Source organism: Arvicola amphibius, chromosome 5 (genome assembly GCF_903992535.2).
Source record: "Arvicola amphibius chromosome 5, mArvAmp1.2, whole genome shotgun sequence".
In the NCBI taxonomy this organism is placed as follows: domain Eukaryota; kingdom Metazoa; phylum Chordata; class Mammalia; order Rodentia; family Cricetidae; genus Arvicola; species Arvicola amphibius.
Genome location: NC_052051.1, coordinates 84,570,108 through 84,585,073, shown reverse-complemented (window position 1 = coordinate 84,585,073; position 14,966 = coordinate 84,570,108). Strand labels below are relative to the sequence as shown.

The window sequence follows — 14,966 nt, the reverse complement described above, 5'->3', positions numbered from 1 at the left end:
ATGTTCCCAGCACTGGAAGCAGAGTTGAAGCAGGAGGTTGGTACACTCCCCTTTCCAAAACTTCACGGAAACTTAATCCTAGACCAAAAGGTTCATTGTGGTGGCATGCCGGTCCAACTGGAGGATTGTTTTGTGTTTGGCTTTTGGGGAGGCAGGTAGGTAATGTGACCTTGCTGTGTAGCCCAGGTTGGCATGGAACTCACTCTGTTGCCCAGCCTAGCCTTGAGCTTGCTCCTCCTACCTCTGTTTCCCTGACGCTGTAATTCCTAGTGTGCCCCACGCCCGCTACTACCCCAGTTCTGTTAGAGACAGCATAACTCGATATGTGCATGTATTGTTTTGTTACCGTATCCTGTGAAGCATGTTTGACACTTGTTGCTAAGAATTCAGTGTCATCTGAATGACATGTTCTGCTTGAGAATGCCTTTTCTTTCAGACTCTTCCTGATCCCTATGAGGATTTTATGCACCATCACCTCCAGTATTATGGATACTTTAAAGGTAATAACACTTGGTTCTTTCCCGGCATCACCAAGCTGACCTGTGGCATTAACTAAAAGAACTGTGTTTGGTTAAGACTGGAGTCCTTTTTCTAGTTGGTTAGTTGAAAAGCACCTCCTATCCCTATTTAACTGCTGTGTCCCTCTGTCTAGGGACAGCTTCGCTATATATAAAAGCACATGTTTCCTCTAGTCTTTTCAATTTATTGGCCTGTTTTCTACTGGTGCACTAATAACTGCCATCTCTGAATTGTCGTATGACATTCAAATAGCTCTTATATAGGTGAGTCTCACTGTGGAGCACAGGCCTCCTACACCACTGTGCCCCGTTTGTTTATAGTCTTGCTATCTGGAGAGTCTTCCTTTCACTTTGTTCTTCAAAAGCATCCAGCCTTTCTTGAGTCTTTGCTTTCCTCTCTCCTTTTGGTCTTTTGGTTCTAGAGATTGGACCTTTGTTCAATATAGTGTGCTATGCAAGTACCATGCTAAGCTACATCTCAAGTCCTCTGTATGTAAATTTTAAAATTAGTTTGTGACATTAAAAAAATCATTTGAAACGGGAAGTGAGGTGTACAGTGGTAAAAACACTTGTCTAACATTATCCAGGGGCTACATTCAATTCCCAGGACCTTGAAACCTTCTGTTCATGCATGTATTTATTCGCTTGTTGATTTTTTAAAATATTTATTTATTTATTTATTTATTTATTATGTATACAATATTCTGTCTGTGTATATGTCTGCAGGCCAGAAGAGGGCGCTAGACCTCATTACAGATGGTTGTGAGCCACCATGTGGTTGCCGGGGATTGAACTCAGGACCTTTGGAAGAGCAGGCAATGCTCTTAATCACTGAGCCATCTCTCCAGCCCGCTTGTTAATTTTTTTTTTTGAGAGTCTGTATATACCAGATTACTCAGTCCCACATACTGATCTTTTTGTTTGTAAAGCAGAGTTGGAGTTTATTAGGAAAATGGTTTGTTTGTTTGTTTGTTTGTTTGTTTTTGTTGGTGGCAGTGAGGTTTTTGTTTTGTTTTGTTTCAAACAGGGTTTCTCTGTGTAGCCATGGCTGTCCTGGAACTCACTCTGCAGACCAGGCTGGCCTAGAACTCAGAGATCCATCTGCCTCTGCCTCCTGAGTGCTGGGAGTAAAGGTGTGCACCACCTCTGTGAGGTATATGGGTGTTTTTTGCCTACATGTATGTGTGTGCACCGTATATGTGTAGGGGATACCTGAGGAGGTTGGGGGCCCTGGAACTAGAGTTATGGATGCTTGTGAACTACTATGTAGGTGATAGACACGAACTTGGGTTCTCTGAAAGATCAGTAAGCACTGTTAAAACTTCTGGACCATTTCTTCAGCCCATTTGTTATTGTTTTAAGACAAAATCCTGCTGTGTACCCTGGCTAGCCTATAATTTCCTAGGCAGACAAAGCTGAAATCCTCTTGCCTCTACCTCCAAAGCACTGGGATTACAAACGAGTACCACCATGCCCAGGGTGTATTTAAAGATTTTGTATAGTATTTCCATTTTTGAATTAATATAAATGTTTCTCTCCCCCTGCCAGCTTAGGAATTTATTAGAGGGGGTTGTGCCCATGCCTGGGAAGTCAGTGTGCAGAGAGAGCAGATGTTGTCTCTTTTTTTAAGATAGGGTTACATCCTAGAACTGCACAGTTCATCTGGGCCAGCTGCAAACATGCAGTCTTCCTGCCTTTGCCCCTAAATCATGTAGGTACTTTTCTATAGCTGTGATTAAAACACTATGAACAAGGCAACTTATAAAAGAAATCATTTAATCAGCTTTATGGTTCCAGAGCTGAGAACTCATATTTCACGAAAACAAAAAATACAGTGGGATTGGCATGTCTTTTTAAACCTTACTCTTATCCCTAGTGACACATCTCTTCCAACAAGGCCATACCTCCTAATCCTTCCCAAGCTGTTCCATGAAGTATTCAAACACATGAACCTATGGAAGCTATCCTCATTCAAACCAGCATACAAGTTAAATGCCTCTTAAAAGATTTATTTTTATTTTGTGTGTGCATGTCTTAGGGTTTCTATTGCTGCAATGAAACACAGACCAAAGAACAAGTTGGGGAGGAGAGGATTTATTTGGCTTACACTTCTACACTGTAGTCCATCATTGAAGGAAGTCAGAACAGGAACTCAAACAGGACAGGAACCTGGAGGCAGGAACTGATGCAGAGGCCATGGAGGGGAGCTGCCTATTGACTTGCTCCCTATGGCTTGCTCAGCCTGTTTTCTTACAAAACCCAAGACCAGTGGAGTCTAGCGATACACACCTTTAATCATAGGACTTAGGAGGCAAAGGCAGGCCAGCCTGAGTTCAAGGCCAACCTGATCTACAGAGTAAATTCCAAAAAAGCACCTAGAACACCAGCCCAGTAATGAGACCATCCACAATGGGCTGAGCCCTCTGTCATCAATCATTGAGAAAATACCCTACAGACTTACTTGCAACCTGATTTTATAGAGGTTCCCTCCTTTCTGATGACTTTAGCTTCTATCAAGTTGACATAAAACTGTCCAGCCCAGTGTGTTTCCCTGAATGTGTGTATGCTTACTCTGTGCATGTCTGGTGCCTTCAGAGGCCAGAATTTGAGTAACAAATGGTTGCAAAGCACCGTGTGGGTCCTCTGAAAGAGCAGTAAGTGCTTAGAACTACTGAGCCATCTCTCTACTTCAAATGGTATATATATATGTGTGTGTGTGTGTGTGTGTGTGTGTGTGTGTTGAAGCTTGGGAGGAAGCCCGTGCATGTAAACCCAGTGCTGGAAACTGAGTCAGGAGAGTAAGAAATTCAGATCATCCTCAGCTACAAAAAGACAATGAAATTCACTTTTATTACATATCTTTTGTGTTTGTGAATGTGTGTTCACACATACCATTGTTCCCAAGTGGAGGTCAGAGAGCAACTTTCAGGAGTTGGTTCTCTCATTCCAACGTTGCCCCCAGGGATTCAGTTCAGGTTCTCAGGCCTTGCAGCCAGGACCTTCCCTCCCTGAGCCATCTTCATCTTGCCAGCCAGAAATTAATTTTCTTTTTTTTGTTGTTGTTGTTGTTTTTTTTTTTTGTTTTTTGTTTTTGCTTTTTGAGAGAGGGTTTCTCTGTAGCTTTGGAGCCTGTCCTGGAACTAGCTCTTGTAGACCAGGCTGGCCTCGAACTCACAGATATCTGTTTGCCCTTGCCTCCCGAGTGCTGGGATTAAAGGTGTGCGCCACCACCGCCCAGCCCAGAAATTAATTTTCTAGTGTGACATTTTGTTTTGGTTTTGGTTTTTTGAAATGGGGTTTCTTTGTGCAACAGCACAGGCTGTTCTGGAACTCACTTTGTAGACCAGAACAGCCTTGAACTCAGAGATCCAATTGCTGCCTCCCGAGTGCTGGAGCTAAAGGCGTGTACCACCATGTCCCGTGAGTTTTCATTTTGTTTATTTATTTTTTGGTCTTTTGGGACAGGGTCACTTGTAACCCAGGCTGGTCTCCACCTCGATATATAGGTTTATTTTCTTGTTTATGTCTGCGGTTCCGGAGTGCGAGCCTGGGGCCTTGCACGTATTAGGCAAGTGCTCTACAGTGAACTAGACCTACGACCCTAGATGTGTTGAGACAAAGTCTTGTCCTGGAATCTAGTTGACTTTGAACTTATAATCCTACTTAATCTTTGTCTATCTACCATGGCCAGCTTAATATTGATTGCAATTCTGATAGCCTTGTTCAACATTGTTATTAACAATTTCTACTTTAGGACTAATTTGTTGAAAAGAGAACGTCAGTTTGTCCGATTCATTCAGTGTCCTTAGGACAGAAAGGCTTTTGAAGCTGAATGTGCTGGTGAATGCCTTACTTAATCTTGGCACTTGGGAGGCAGAGACAAGCAGATCTTTATGAGTTTGAGGCCAGCCTGGTCTACATAGTGAGTTTTAGAACAGCCAAGGCTTTATAGTAAGACCTATATTTTTTTTAAAAAAAGGCTTTTGGTACAATGTGGAATATTTACAAATATTTATACTGTGTGAATATATGTCTCTGTGATTGGTTTAGTGAAGAAGCTGGCTGGCCAATAGCTGAACAGGATAGGGTTAGGCAGGGGAGCAAAAGTGAGAATGCGGGGGGAAGAAGGGCTGAGTCACCAGCAGAAACAGAGAGAAGCAAGATGAAAATTACCAAGTCATGTGACAAAACATAGATAAGAAATGTTAAAAGTTGGTTAGTAGTAAGTCTGAGATATTGGCTGAGCATTTATAATTAATATAAGCCCCAGTGTGTTTATTTGGGAGCTGCTGGTAGGACAGAAACTTCTGCCTACAGTACAGTACTTTGCTCCCACTCTGGTACTGGCCTTCACTTGGCTTTGGCTCTCTTAGCAGTTCTTAGAGCCACTGAGTTTTTCTGCCTTCTGAACACTATACCATGGTGTTCATCTCTACTCTCTTTCCTCTCTTTCCAAATGGGAATAATTATTCTCATTTTGCATAAATTGCAATGTGAGAGATATTTTAAGAATGGGATATTATTATAAAAGCCTGTGATGAACAGTGGTGATAAAAGTCATGGTTTGAGTGGTTGGGTTTCTATAGTGACCCCGTCCCTAGAGATACTGAACCATTCTACAAACAACTTGAACTAAACCACTCTCTTAGCCCAGAAAGGCAATCTACCAAATTCTGCTGCTCACCAGCGTGTTTGGAAGACTAGTCCTCGGTACATGTTGAGTGGCTCTTTTGGAGAAAGAGACACTTTGATCTCGGACACCTTGGAAAAGGAGACGTTTCTATGTGAGTAGCCCTTGCACCCTGCCTGCCCTACCCAGAAACCTTACTGCCTTGAAACTCTAGGAACCTAAGAGAACATGACCAAAGGTGGGAGGAGTCAAGCAAACAGCCTTTTGATTTTTGGTTTATTTGTTTTTTTTTGAAAGGGGTATTGCTTCATGTATTTTATATTTTGTTGTATCATGCATCTTGGTGACAACTACCAGGTCCCACCCAGCCTACTCATCCATGCTTGGAGGGAAGGCTGAAGATTAAGAAAGAGATAGACAACAGTCGGGAGGGCATCCAGGAAATACTGTGATTTGCCTCGTATTTATTTCTCATAGCCTTTATACACCTCAATCTAGAAAGGAGGGGGAAGGCAAAAGGCCTCTTTACCAAGATACAAAGAACAAAGTAATTACCTTCTCAATACCCCAAATATTAAGAAACCACACCCAGTTCAAACCACCATCATTGGCTTTCTCATTGAACTCCCAATTTCCTCTCTTGTTCCAATTACCTTCTCCAAATCTATTTTGAGCATAGCAATGCCTTTTTTTAAACATACAAATATACCTATATCTCTTTTTATTTCAAAATTTTTATCATAACAAATTCGAAAGCATAGAATATAATGCTAAACATTTTTAGAACAAAAGTTTAAATTTGTTTCTAGAATCACAGAATCTGGAACTCACAGAGATCTGCCTGCCTCTGCCTCCCAAGGGCTAGGATTAAAGGTGTGCTCTACCACCACCTGGCAAAAATAAAATCTTTTAAAAAAGATTTCTGTTGGGTGTAGTGGGGAATGCCTTAAGTCCCAGCATTTGGGAGGCAGAGAAGGCAAGTTTCTGTGAGTTTGAGTCCCCACTTCTACTTCACTTTTTTTTCTTAAAGCCCAGGTTGGCCTCAAACTCATGATCCTCCTGCCTCTGTCTTCTTCAGCAAATCCTACTGGCATGTGCCACCACAATCAGCTACGTTACTCTTTTTAAAGATACTGTTAGTTTACATCTCATTGATCTGCCATAATTATTTTACCTTCCTTCTTGATGATTGCCTTGGTAACTTTTGCCTTTCCCATGATTTGAACACAATGATGTAATGATCATCTTTATATATATCTTAAAAAATTCCATACAAACACACAGATACACACATGTTAGGGATCAAACTCAGGGTCTTCTGCATGGCAGGAAACTGCTATATCTCCAGCTTTTGACTTTTTGAGACAGTGTCCTGCTATGTAGCCTTGGCTGGTTTAGAATTCCCTAATCCTCCTACTTCTATCTCCTGGGTACGTTATAGGATCGTGTGTATATATATAATACTTTTAAGATAATGTCTTACTATGTATCTCTGGCCTTAAACTCACAGAAACTTGCCTTCCTCTGCCTCCCAAATGCTCGAACTTAAGGCATTCCCCACTATACCCAACATAACTCTTTTTAAAAAGATTTTAATTTTGTCAGGCAGTGGTGGTGCACACCTTTAATCCCAGCACTCGGAAGGCAGAGGCAGGCGGATCTCTGTGAGTTACAATGGTCATCCTGGTCTACAGAACAAGTTCTAGGACAGCAGAGCTACACAGAGAAACCCTGTCTCGAAAAACAAATGAAAGATTTTATTTTTATTATTTTTAAGTTCTGTATATGTGTATGTCGTGTGTGTATGTGCACATGTGTACCCTTGACACCAGCGTTGGAGTTACTGAAAACTCAACAGAAGTGCTGGAGGCTGAGCCCCAGTCCATACGAGAGCAGCAAGCATGCTTACTCCCCAAGTCACCCCTCCAGCCTCCGGCTTTCTTTATTTTCATGTTGCCATCTTTTCAAATGTTTATTATCTCACTTATTAATTATTGAGTAGAGGTTTATATAGAGATTCAGGGGCCCAGTGTGGAGATGGAAAGTAAAAGGAGATGGGAGACAGTGGGCACGGAATAAACAGATGGCGCCTCCATCTTTCTAGGGCCTACCTGTTTGTCTTCCACGGGGCACACGCAGATCGGCGCTGTGAGCAGAGGTGTGGAACTTCAGATGAGTACAGCACGGGCCTGAAATCCAGTGTGTCGGCTGCTTCACTATGGTTCTCTTTTTCTTCTTTCTTTCTTTCTTTCTTTCTTTCTTTCTTTCTTTCTTTTTTTCTTCCTTCCTTCCTTTCTTCCTTCCTTTCTTTCTTGACAGGGTTTTTTCTGTGCATCCTTGGCACAGAGAAGCTGTCCTGAAACTCACTCTGTAAACCAGGCTGGCCTTGAACTCACAGAGATCCGCCTGCCTCTGCCTTCCGAGTGCTGGGATTAAAGGTGTGGCTGCCTCTGCCTGCCTACTAAAGTTTTTGTTTTGTTTTTAAGATTTATTTATTTATTATGTATAGTGTTCTGTCTGCACGTTTACCAGCATGACAAAAGAGGGCACCAGATCTCACTACAGATGGTTGTGAGCCACCATATGGGTGCTGACTGAGAATTAAACTCAGGACCTCTAGAAGAGCAGTTGGTGCTCTTAACCTCTGAGCCATCTCTCCAGTCCCTCTCAACCTTATTTTTACTGAACCTGAAACTCACTGATTGGCTGCACTGTCTGGTCGGTGAGCCTTGGGGACCTACATCCCTCTGACCTACCCCAAACTGGGATTACAGATGTGCATCTCCATGCCTGTTTCTCACGTGGGTTCTAGATATCTGAATTCACTCTCGTTCTTGCATAGCGAGCAGTGTACCAACTGGTAATTGGTAATCCCCAGTTACTGGGACTTTGCAGCCCTAGGGGGCTCTTTTTATCATGGTTTTCTTTCTTTTCTTCCTCTCTTTGTTTCTTTCTTACGGTCTGTCTTTTTGTAAAGTGGGGGGAACTAGAGGACAACACTGGGTGCCATCCTCAGAAGTGTTGTCCACAAACATGGGTCCCCATGCTCCACAGTGTCGCCTGTGTTCTGGAGATTGCATGTAGGCCTGTGCTTTTTCTCTAGTTAATGAAGCTTTTGTGCTTTCCCCCATAATGCCTATAGGAGAATTAAAGTCCTCCTTCATCACCTGAATGAATACAAAATAATAAGGCATATTAAGTATTATGTAGCCACTGCTGAGAGACCTTGGACCCATTAACTTGATTTTAAAAGATCTAGATTATGCAGAATTTTAACTTAATATTTTATTTATAATTTTATCTGTCATTGTAGTCTATTTTTTTAACCTTTTGTTTGGTAGGGGTGGTGGTGCAACAGTATCTTACTATATAGTCCTGGCTAGCCTGGAACTCTCTGTATAGACCAGGCTGTCCTTGAACTCACAGAACTGGGATAAAGACGTGCGTACCACACCCAGACTGCTGCTGTCTTCATACACAGTGTAAATTATCTGATCGCTGTGAAGAGAAAGTTGTTCATTTCCTTCCTCTTCCTCTCGGCAGATTCGCTCATGCTGAGTTCACCACTTCTTAGGAGCAGGCAGCTTCTTTATGATGAGCTGGATGACGTGAACCCGCGTCTTCGAGAACCCCGAGAGCTCTTCTCGTTTTTCTCCAGCCGCGGGCCACTGCAGGCTCCAAGGTGGCCGATAGAGTGTGAGGTCATCAAGGAAAACATTCATCATATTGGTAATACAACTTGCGTGTGTCTCTGGTTCTTTATCTTACTTTATTACAAGGCTATAGAATTTAAAGTCACGTGTGTACATAAATGCACGTGGACATGTTTTATGTGTGTGTGGAAGCCTGAGATCAGCCTTATATATCATTCCTCAGGAGCCATCTACCTTGATTTTTAAGACAGTGTCTCTCACGTGAGTCTGACCTGCCGTCTCAGCCTCAGCAGCACTGTGTGTGTTACGCTTCCCTTCCATCCCCTCAGGTCTGTGTGAGGGGATCAAGCCCAGGTCCTCCTGCTTCACTGGTGGAGACAGCTCTCTAGCCCTTAGAATTGAGTCTTTCAGGCTGACATGGAAGGCAAAGCAGAGACTCCCTCTGTAAACGCACTCGAGCATAAACTGGAATGCTTCTGTTTTTAGGAGTGGGAAGACAGCTTCTTAGAGGCCTGTAGGCAGAGATCCGTTCATTAATATCCGGCTATCCAGACCTGAAATAATCACACAGAATACCAATAGCTTAGGTGTCTTTTTAGCTAGCTTTTATATCTTAAGTTAACCCATTTCTATTATTTTGCATTTTACCACAAGGCTTGTGGTTTGCCGGTAAGGTTCCCAGGCATCTGTCTCCTTTGGCAGCTATGTGGCTTCTCTTTGACTCTGCTTACTCTCTCTCTATATATATATATCAGATTTCCTGCCTGGCTATATTATGCCCTGCTATAGGCCCAAAGCAGCTTCTTCATTAACCAATGGTATACAGAGGGGAATCCCCCGCATCATCTCCCCTTTTCTGTCTGAATGAAAAGAAAAATTTTAAATTTAACATAGTAAAATTACATTTAATAAAACATATATCAACAAGAATTATATTTACAATATTTAGTCCATTGACATTTGACAAATTAAGGAAAATACTCTATCATCTATCCTATCTTTGTGAGTCTAAAGTTTTATATCTAATTTATCTTTTATAATTATATCTCTTATTTCAATGCCATCAAAGACTCCAGAAGGATATAATATATTATATAATATAATAAACAGGAAGTGCACTGTAAGCAACTTTCAAAACTCTAGAATTGACAGAGACATCCTGCTGCCTGGACCACAGTTCATCTGTATCATTGGGGCATCCATCTTCAGCCCACAGGCCCGTAGTGTCTGGCAGACTCTTCCATGAAGCAGGAACCCTGAGGGACTGTCTCACTTTCTTTAGGCAACTGCAGTCATTTTTCTGTGGCTCCTGCATGTCCACTTTTTACAGCATACCATCAAGCAGTCCAGGCAAGAGCAGTTTTTTGCCCAAATGGTTAACCAGCTCCATAAGGAGCCTCTTCAATGCCCATCTTCCTCTTGGAATAGATTGGTACTGACAGGAACAGATGTGTCTCATGTCATGAAAAGTCTTAAGTTTTTAAACATTTTAAATGCCATATTCTGTTAATCTTTGAAAGGTTTGAAGGATAACTATCTATCTGAAACATATTTCTGTACATCTAGAAAACCTAACTGACTACAAGCTTGACTGTTATAGATGACTATCTATTATATTAACCTGTATGTCTTAATTATACATTTTAAATGAGCTGCACAAACACAATACCTTAATCAAGAGGAGAAATATACATATAACAAAATCAGCCTTAAATTTGTATCAATAAGGGCTGGAAAGATGGCTCAGAGGTTAGGAGCATTGCCTGCTCTTCCAAAGGTCCTGAGTTCAATTCCCAGCAACCACATGGTGGCTCACAACCATCTGTAATGAGGTCTGGTGCCCTCTTCTGACCTGCAGTCATACACACAGACAGAATATTGTATACATAATAAATAAATAAATATAAAAAAATTTGTATCAATAAGCCAAGATCCATACCAATAAAAAGTATTCATCTCTATAGCATATCCCCCTTTAAATGTAAACAAACATTTGTAAACAATAATTGGGAATTTGGGCATAGGCCAAAATTTATAAATTATTATGTCTGTTTTCCGGGCCTTTGTTCACAGGTGTTCTGAGATCCATTCTTGGCCTGTGGACTCTCTTTAAGTGGTCCTATCTGTGAACTCTTGGTATGCAGTCTTTTGCATATTTTTTTCCAAGACAGGGTCTCACTATGTAGCTCTGGCTAGTGAACAAAGGCCTGAGTTCCATCTACAGCACCAGGAAAACAAATCAAAACAAATAAACAACCATAAAAACCCAACTCTGCCATCCTCATAAAAAGTTGTAGTGAAGTCAAAATAAAGTTAATAGTGAAAACTATGTTATGGCACGATGGACTTCATCACTTATATCAAGACTGGTAAAATGCAATCGAACCAAGAAGCTTACACAGCACAAAGCAACCTGGAAAACAGACCTGGCCCAGCAACTGGCTGCTTTTCCCAGGGGCCTGGGTTTAATTTCCAGCACCCAATGCCGTAGTTCACAACCAATTGTAATTTCAGTGCCAGGAGATCTGACACCATCTTCTGCCCTCCTAGGGCACCAAGCATGCATGTGGCACACAGGCATATACATATGCAGTAAAAACACCCATAAACATAAAATAAAAATTAATTGAAAACTGAGTTACAAAAACCTCATCACTTCTTACCCCCTTTAAGAGATGAAACTAACGTTGTCTTTTACCAAGTTCTTTCCTTCTATGTCCATGGCTTTTATCAGTGACTACTATTAAAATGACATTTTAATGCTGGGAATGGTGGTACAAGTCTTTCGTTTCTTTTTTAAATTGATTTTTATTGAGCTTTACATTTTTCTCTGCTCCCCTCCCCCTTCAATCCTCCCCCAATCACAGTTTCTTTCTTTCTTTCTTTCTTTCTTTCTTTCTTTCTTTCTTTTTTTCTCTTTCTTTTTTTTTTTTTCTTTTTTCTTTTTTTTTTTTTTATTTTTCGAGACAGGGTTTCTCTATCTTTGGAGCCTGTCCTGGAGCTAGCTCTTGTAGCCCAGGCTGTCCTCGAACTCAGAAAGATCCTCCTGTCTCTGCCTCCCGAGTGCTGGGATTAAAGGCGTGCGCCACCACCACCCTGCCTAAGCCTTTTATTTCAATTTCAGCAGAGGCAGGTAGATTTCTGTGTGTCCAAGGCCAGCATGGACTAAGAGTGTGTTCCAGGACGTCAAGAATAATGTAGAGAGATTCTTCCTCAAAAAAAAAAAAAAAAAAGACAAAACTGCCAACTCTAAAGTTATTGGTGACAAAACTTTATTTTCTCTGAAACTTTTCCTTTGTTTTATAATAGAATTTTATTTTTTTAGTATGTTTAGTAGTAGAAACTGTGTTTCTGATGCTGGAGAGATGGGTCAGTGGTTAAGGGCTTGTTTTAGTCATGGGGAGGAAAGAGCTTAGTCAGCTTACACTTCTACATCAGTTTTCATCATCAGAGAAGTCAGGACAGGAGGCTGGAGCTGATGCAGAGGCCATGCAGGGGAGCTGCTCACCAGCTTGCTCCTATGACTTGCTCAGCTGCTTTCTTGCAGACTCAGGACCAGCAGCTCAGTGAGGCTGGGCCTCCCCCATCGGTCACTAATGGATTGCCTGCAGTAGGCGTTTTCTCCACGGAGGTTCTCTCTTCTCAGATGACTTTAGTTCTGTCAAGCTGACATAGACTATCCAGCACAGAGCTCCTGCTTCTCATCCCGAGGATCCAAGTTCAGGTCAGATGGCTCGCAGCTACCTGGAACTCCTGATTCCAAGGGATCTTGTGCCCTCCATAGGCACCCGCACACTTGGCACACACACGGACACACACACATCTGAGCACAGGAAGCACGGGTCACATTGCAGCCATTTATATCGACCTTTCTGGCATATTTAAGTTTTCTATTTAAAATTTATGATTGGGGAAAGGAGATGGCTGACCAAATAATCCCAATAAGCTGAATTTGAACCCCAGAACCTTGTAAAAAGTTCGGCATGGTGGCAGACATCTGTAATCCCAGCACTCCTAGGAGACAGAGCTGTTTGAAACCTTGAGGTCTAGTGTTGAATACATAGTCTGAGAGAAGAAGCAAGGGACACTGTCTTAAACATGCAGGAGATAAGAACAAATTCCTGAAAGCTATTCTCAGAACTCCTGTAAACACACACACACACACACACACACACACACACTTTAAATGATTTTACTGGAGGCCAGCCTGGTCTACAAGAGTTAGTTCTAGGACAGGAACCAAAAGCTACGGAGAAACCCTGTCTCAAAAAAAAAAATTTACTGTGTCTGTATCCCGTGCTGTGGTCACACTCTGACCCTGCCATGCTAGGCACATGCTCTTGCTTGGCATCTGCCTGAAGTTGTTATGGGAAGATGGTGATGATTTATAAACAGGCTGGAAACTGGAAATGAGAATTAGGTTGGATTGAGCAACAGTAATCATTTAAGTAATGCTGAAGGCCATTAAGAGTATACAGCAGGTGACAACTAGTGCTCAACAGGTCGACCCACCAGACAAATAACTCTGATGGGGAGCCCCAGCTGGAAAAGACTGTGGTGTCACTGGGTATAGATAACCGTCTGTCTCTGCCTGTAATTCTGTCACGTGCTATCATGAGTTCTCCCTAAAAACAACAGTTTTGAGTTTTCCCCCCCCCCCCCGCTTGTGTGTTTATCTCGTGTGTGTTCCGTCTACTGGGCACATGCAGCTGTGGATGGTCAGGAAGATGATCTCTGCTTAACTGAATAATTCTGATGAATAGAAATAATACTAGGAGATTTTCATTGCTCAGTCTGACATAGGAAGGTAATAGTATTCGCAGTCACAGAGACAGCTAATTCTAGACTTCAGAACAAAGTCAAAGCAATCTGGTTGCACCTGGAGATGAATACGCAAGGTCAATTTCCCAGGTGTTTATTGCTGAATCAGGGTCAGGCTTGAAGCCACATTAGTAGACACAATTTTCTCATGGATGGACCTTCTGCACGCGCTCCCAACCTCCAAGTTCAGCCAGCTGTTTATTGTGTAAGTCCTGAACCCCAGTGTCACTTTCTGCCTGGGAACCCGGACCACTTAGAGCTACGTGCATGGCCAAGTGTTACTCGCTGGCCAGTCAGCGCAACCTCCCTTGCCTGAGAGAAACTGTGTGATCGGTTTGGCTCTGATTCTTATTGTTTACTTAGGAAGTGCTGCATGACACCAAAAATGTGATTCATATCTGTCCAGAGGCTTTGCTGTAAAAAGGAGATGTAGGAGAGATGTGTGTGTGCATGTGTGTGTGTGAGTGTGTGTGTGAGACAGAGTGTGTATATGGTCTGTGTATGTGTGAGGGTGTGGTTTGAGAGACTGTGTGTGCATGCGTGTGTGCATGCGTGCATGCATGAGAGAGTGTGTGTGGTCTATGTGTGTGTGAGTGTGTGATGTGTGAGAGAGTGTGTGTGTGCATGCATGTGAGTGTGTGTGTGAGAATGTGTGTATTGTCTCTGTGTGTGCATGCATGAGTGTGTGCGTGCATGCATGTGTGTGTGAGCGTGTGTGTGAGAGTGTATGTGTATGGTCTCTGTGCGTGTGCATGTGTGAGTGTGTGTGGTCTGTGTGTGTGTGTGTGTGTGTGGTGTGAGAGTGTTGTGCATGCATGCATGCATGCGTGTGTGAGTGCGTGCATGCGTGCGTGCATGCATGCATGTGTGTGCGTGTGTGTGTGAAAGAGAGAGGTGTGTGTGTGTGGTCTGTGTGTGTGTGTGAGAGAGAGACAGAGAGAGAGAGAGAGAGAGAGAGAGAGAGAGAGAGGAGAGTTGAAAAGGAGATGGACCTTAATGTTCAGAGGGAGGAGTATGAGAGACAGAGAGAGAAGTGGTCTGTGTGTGTGTGTAGCCATATGTAAAGAGATGTAACTGTGTAGAGACTGTCAAGAAAGAGCTTATTTAAGATGAAGTAAAAAAAAAGGTTGCCATCAGGAAAGTGTGTGCTTGTTTCTTTCTGTTTAAGCTACCATCAGAAAGCATGCATTTCTTTACTTGCCCTCAGACCCTGCTGCCCTGACAAGGCAATTTTTTTTTTTTTTTTTTTTTTTTTTTTGGTTTTTCGAGACAGGGTTTCCCTGTAGTTTCTAGAGCCTGTCCTGGATCTAGCTCTTGTAGACTAGGCTGGCCTCGAACTCAGAG

The 14,966-nt window shown here is 42.4% G+C and overlaps 1 protein-coding gene across 1 annotated transcript in view; it reads left to right on the top strand.

Annotated features, from left to right (window-relative positions):
- Positions 1-14,966, top strand: part of Agbl2 (AGBL carboxypeptidase 2) — a 50,035-nt gene continuing 35,069 nt past the window's right edge. The window contains exons 1-5 of the mRNA XM_038331682.1: positions 1-36; positions 437-500; positions 5,168-5,302; positions 7,253-7,306; positions 8,692-8,877. Coding sequence (XP_038187610.1) covers positions 1-36; positions 437-500; positions 5,168-5,302; positions 7,253-7,306; positions 8,692-8,877 — 475 coding nt within the window. The remainder of the gene's footprint in view (positions 37-436; positions 501-5,167; positions 5,303-7,252; positions 7,307-8,691; positions 8,878-14,966) is intronic.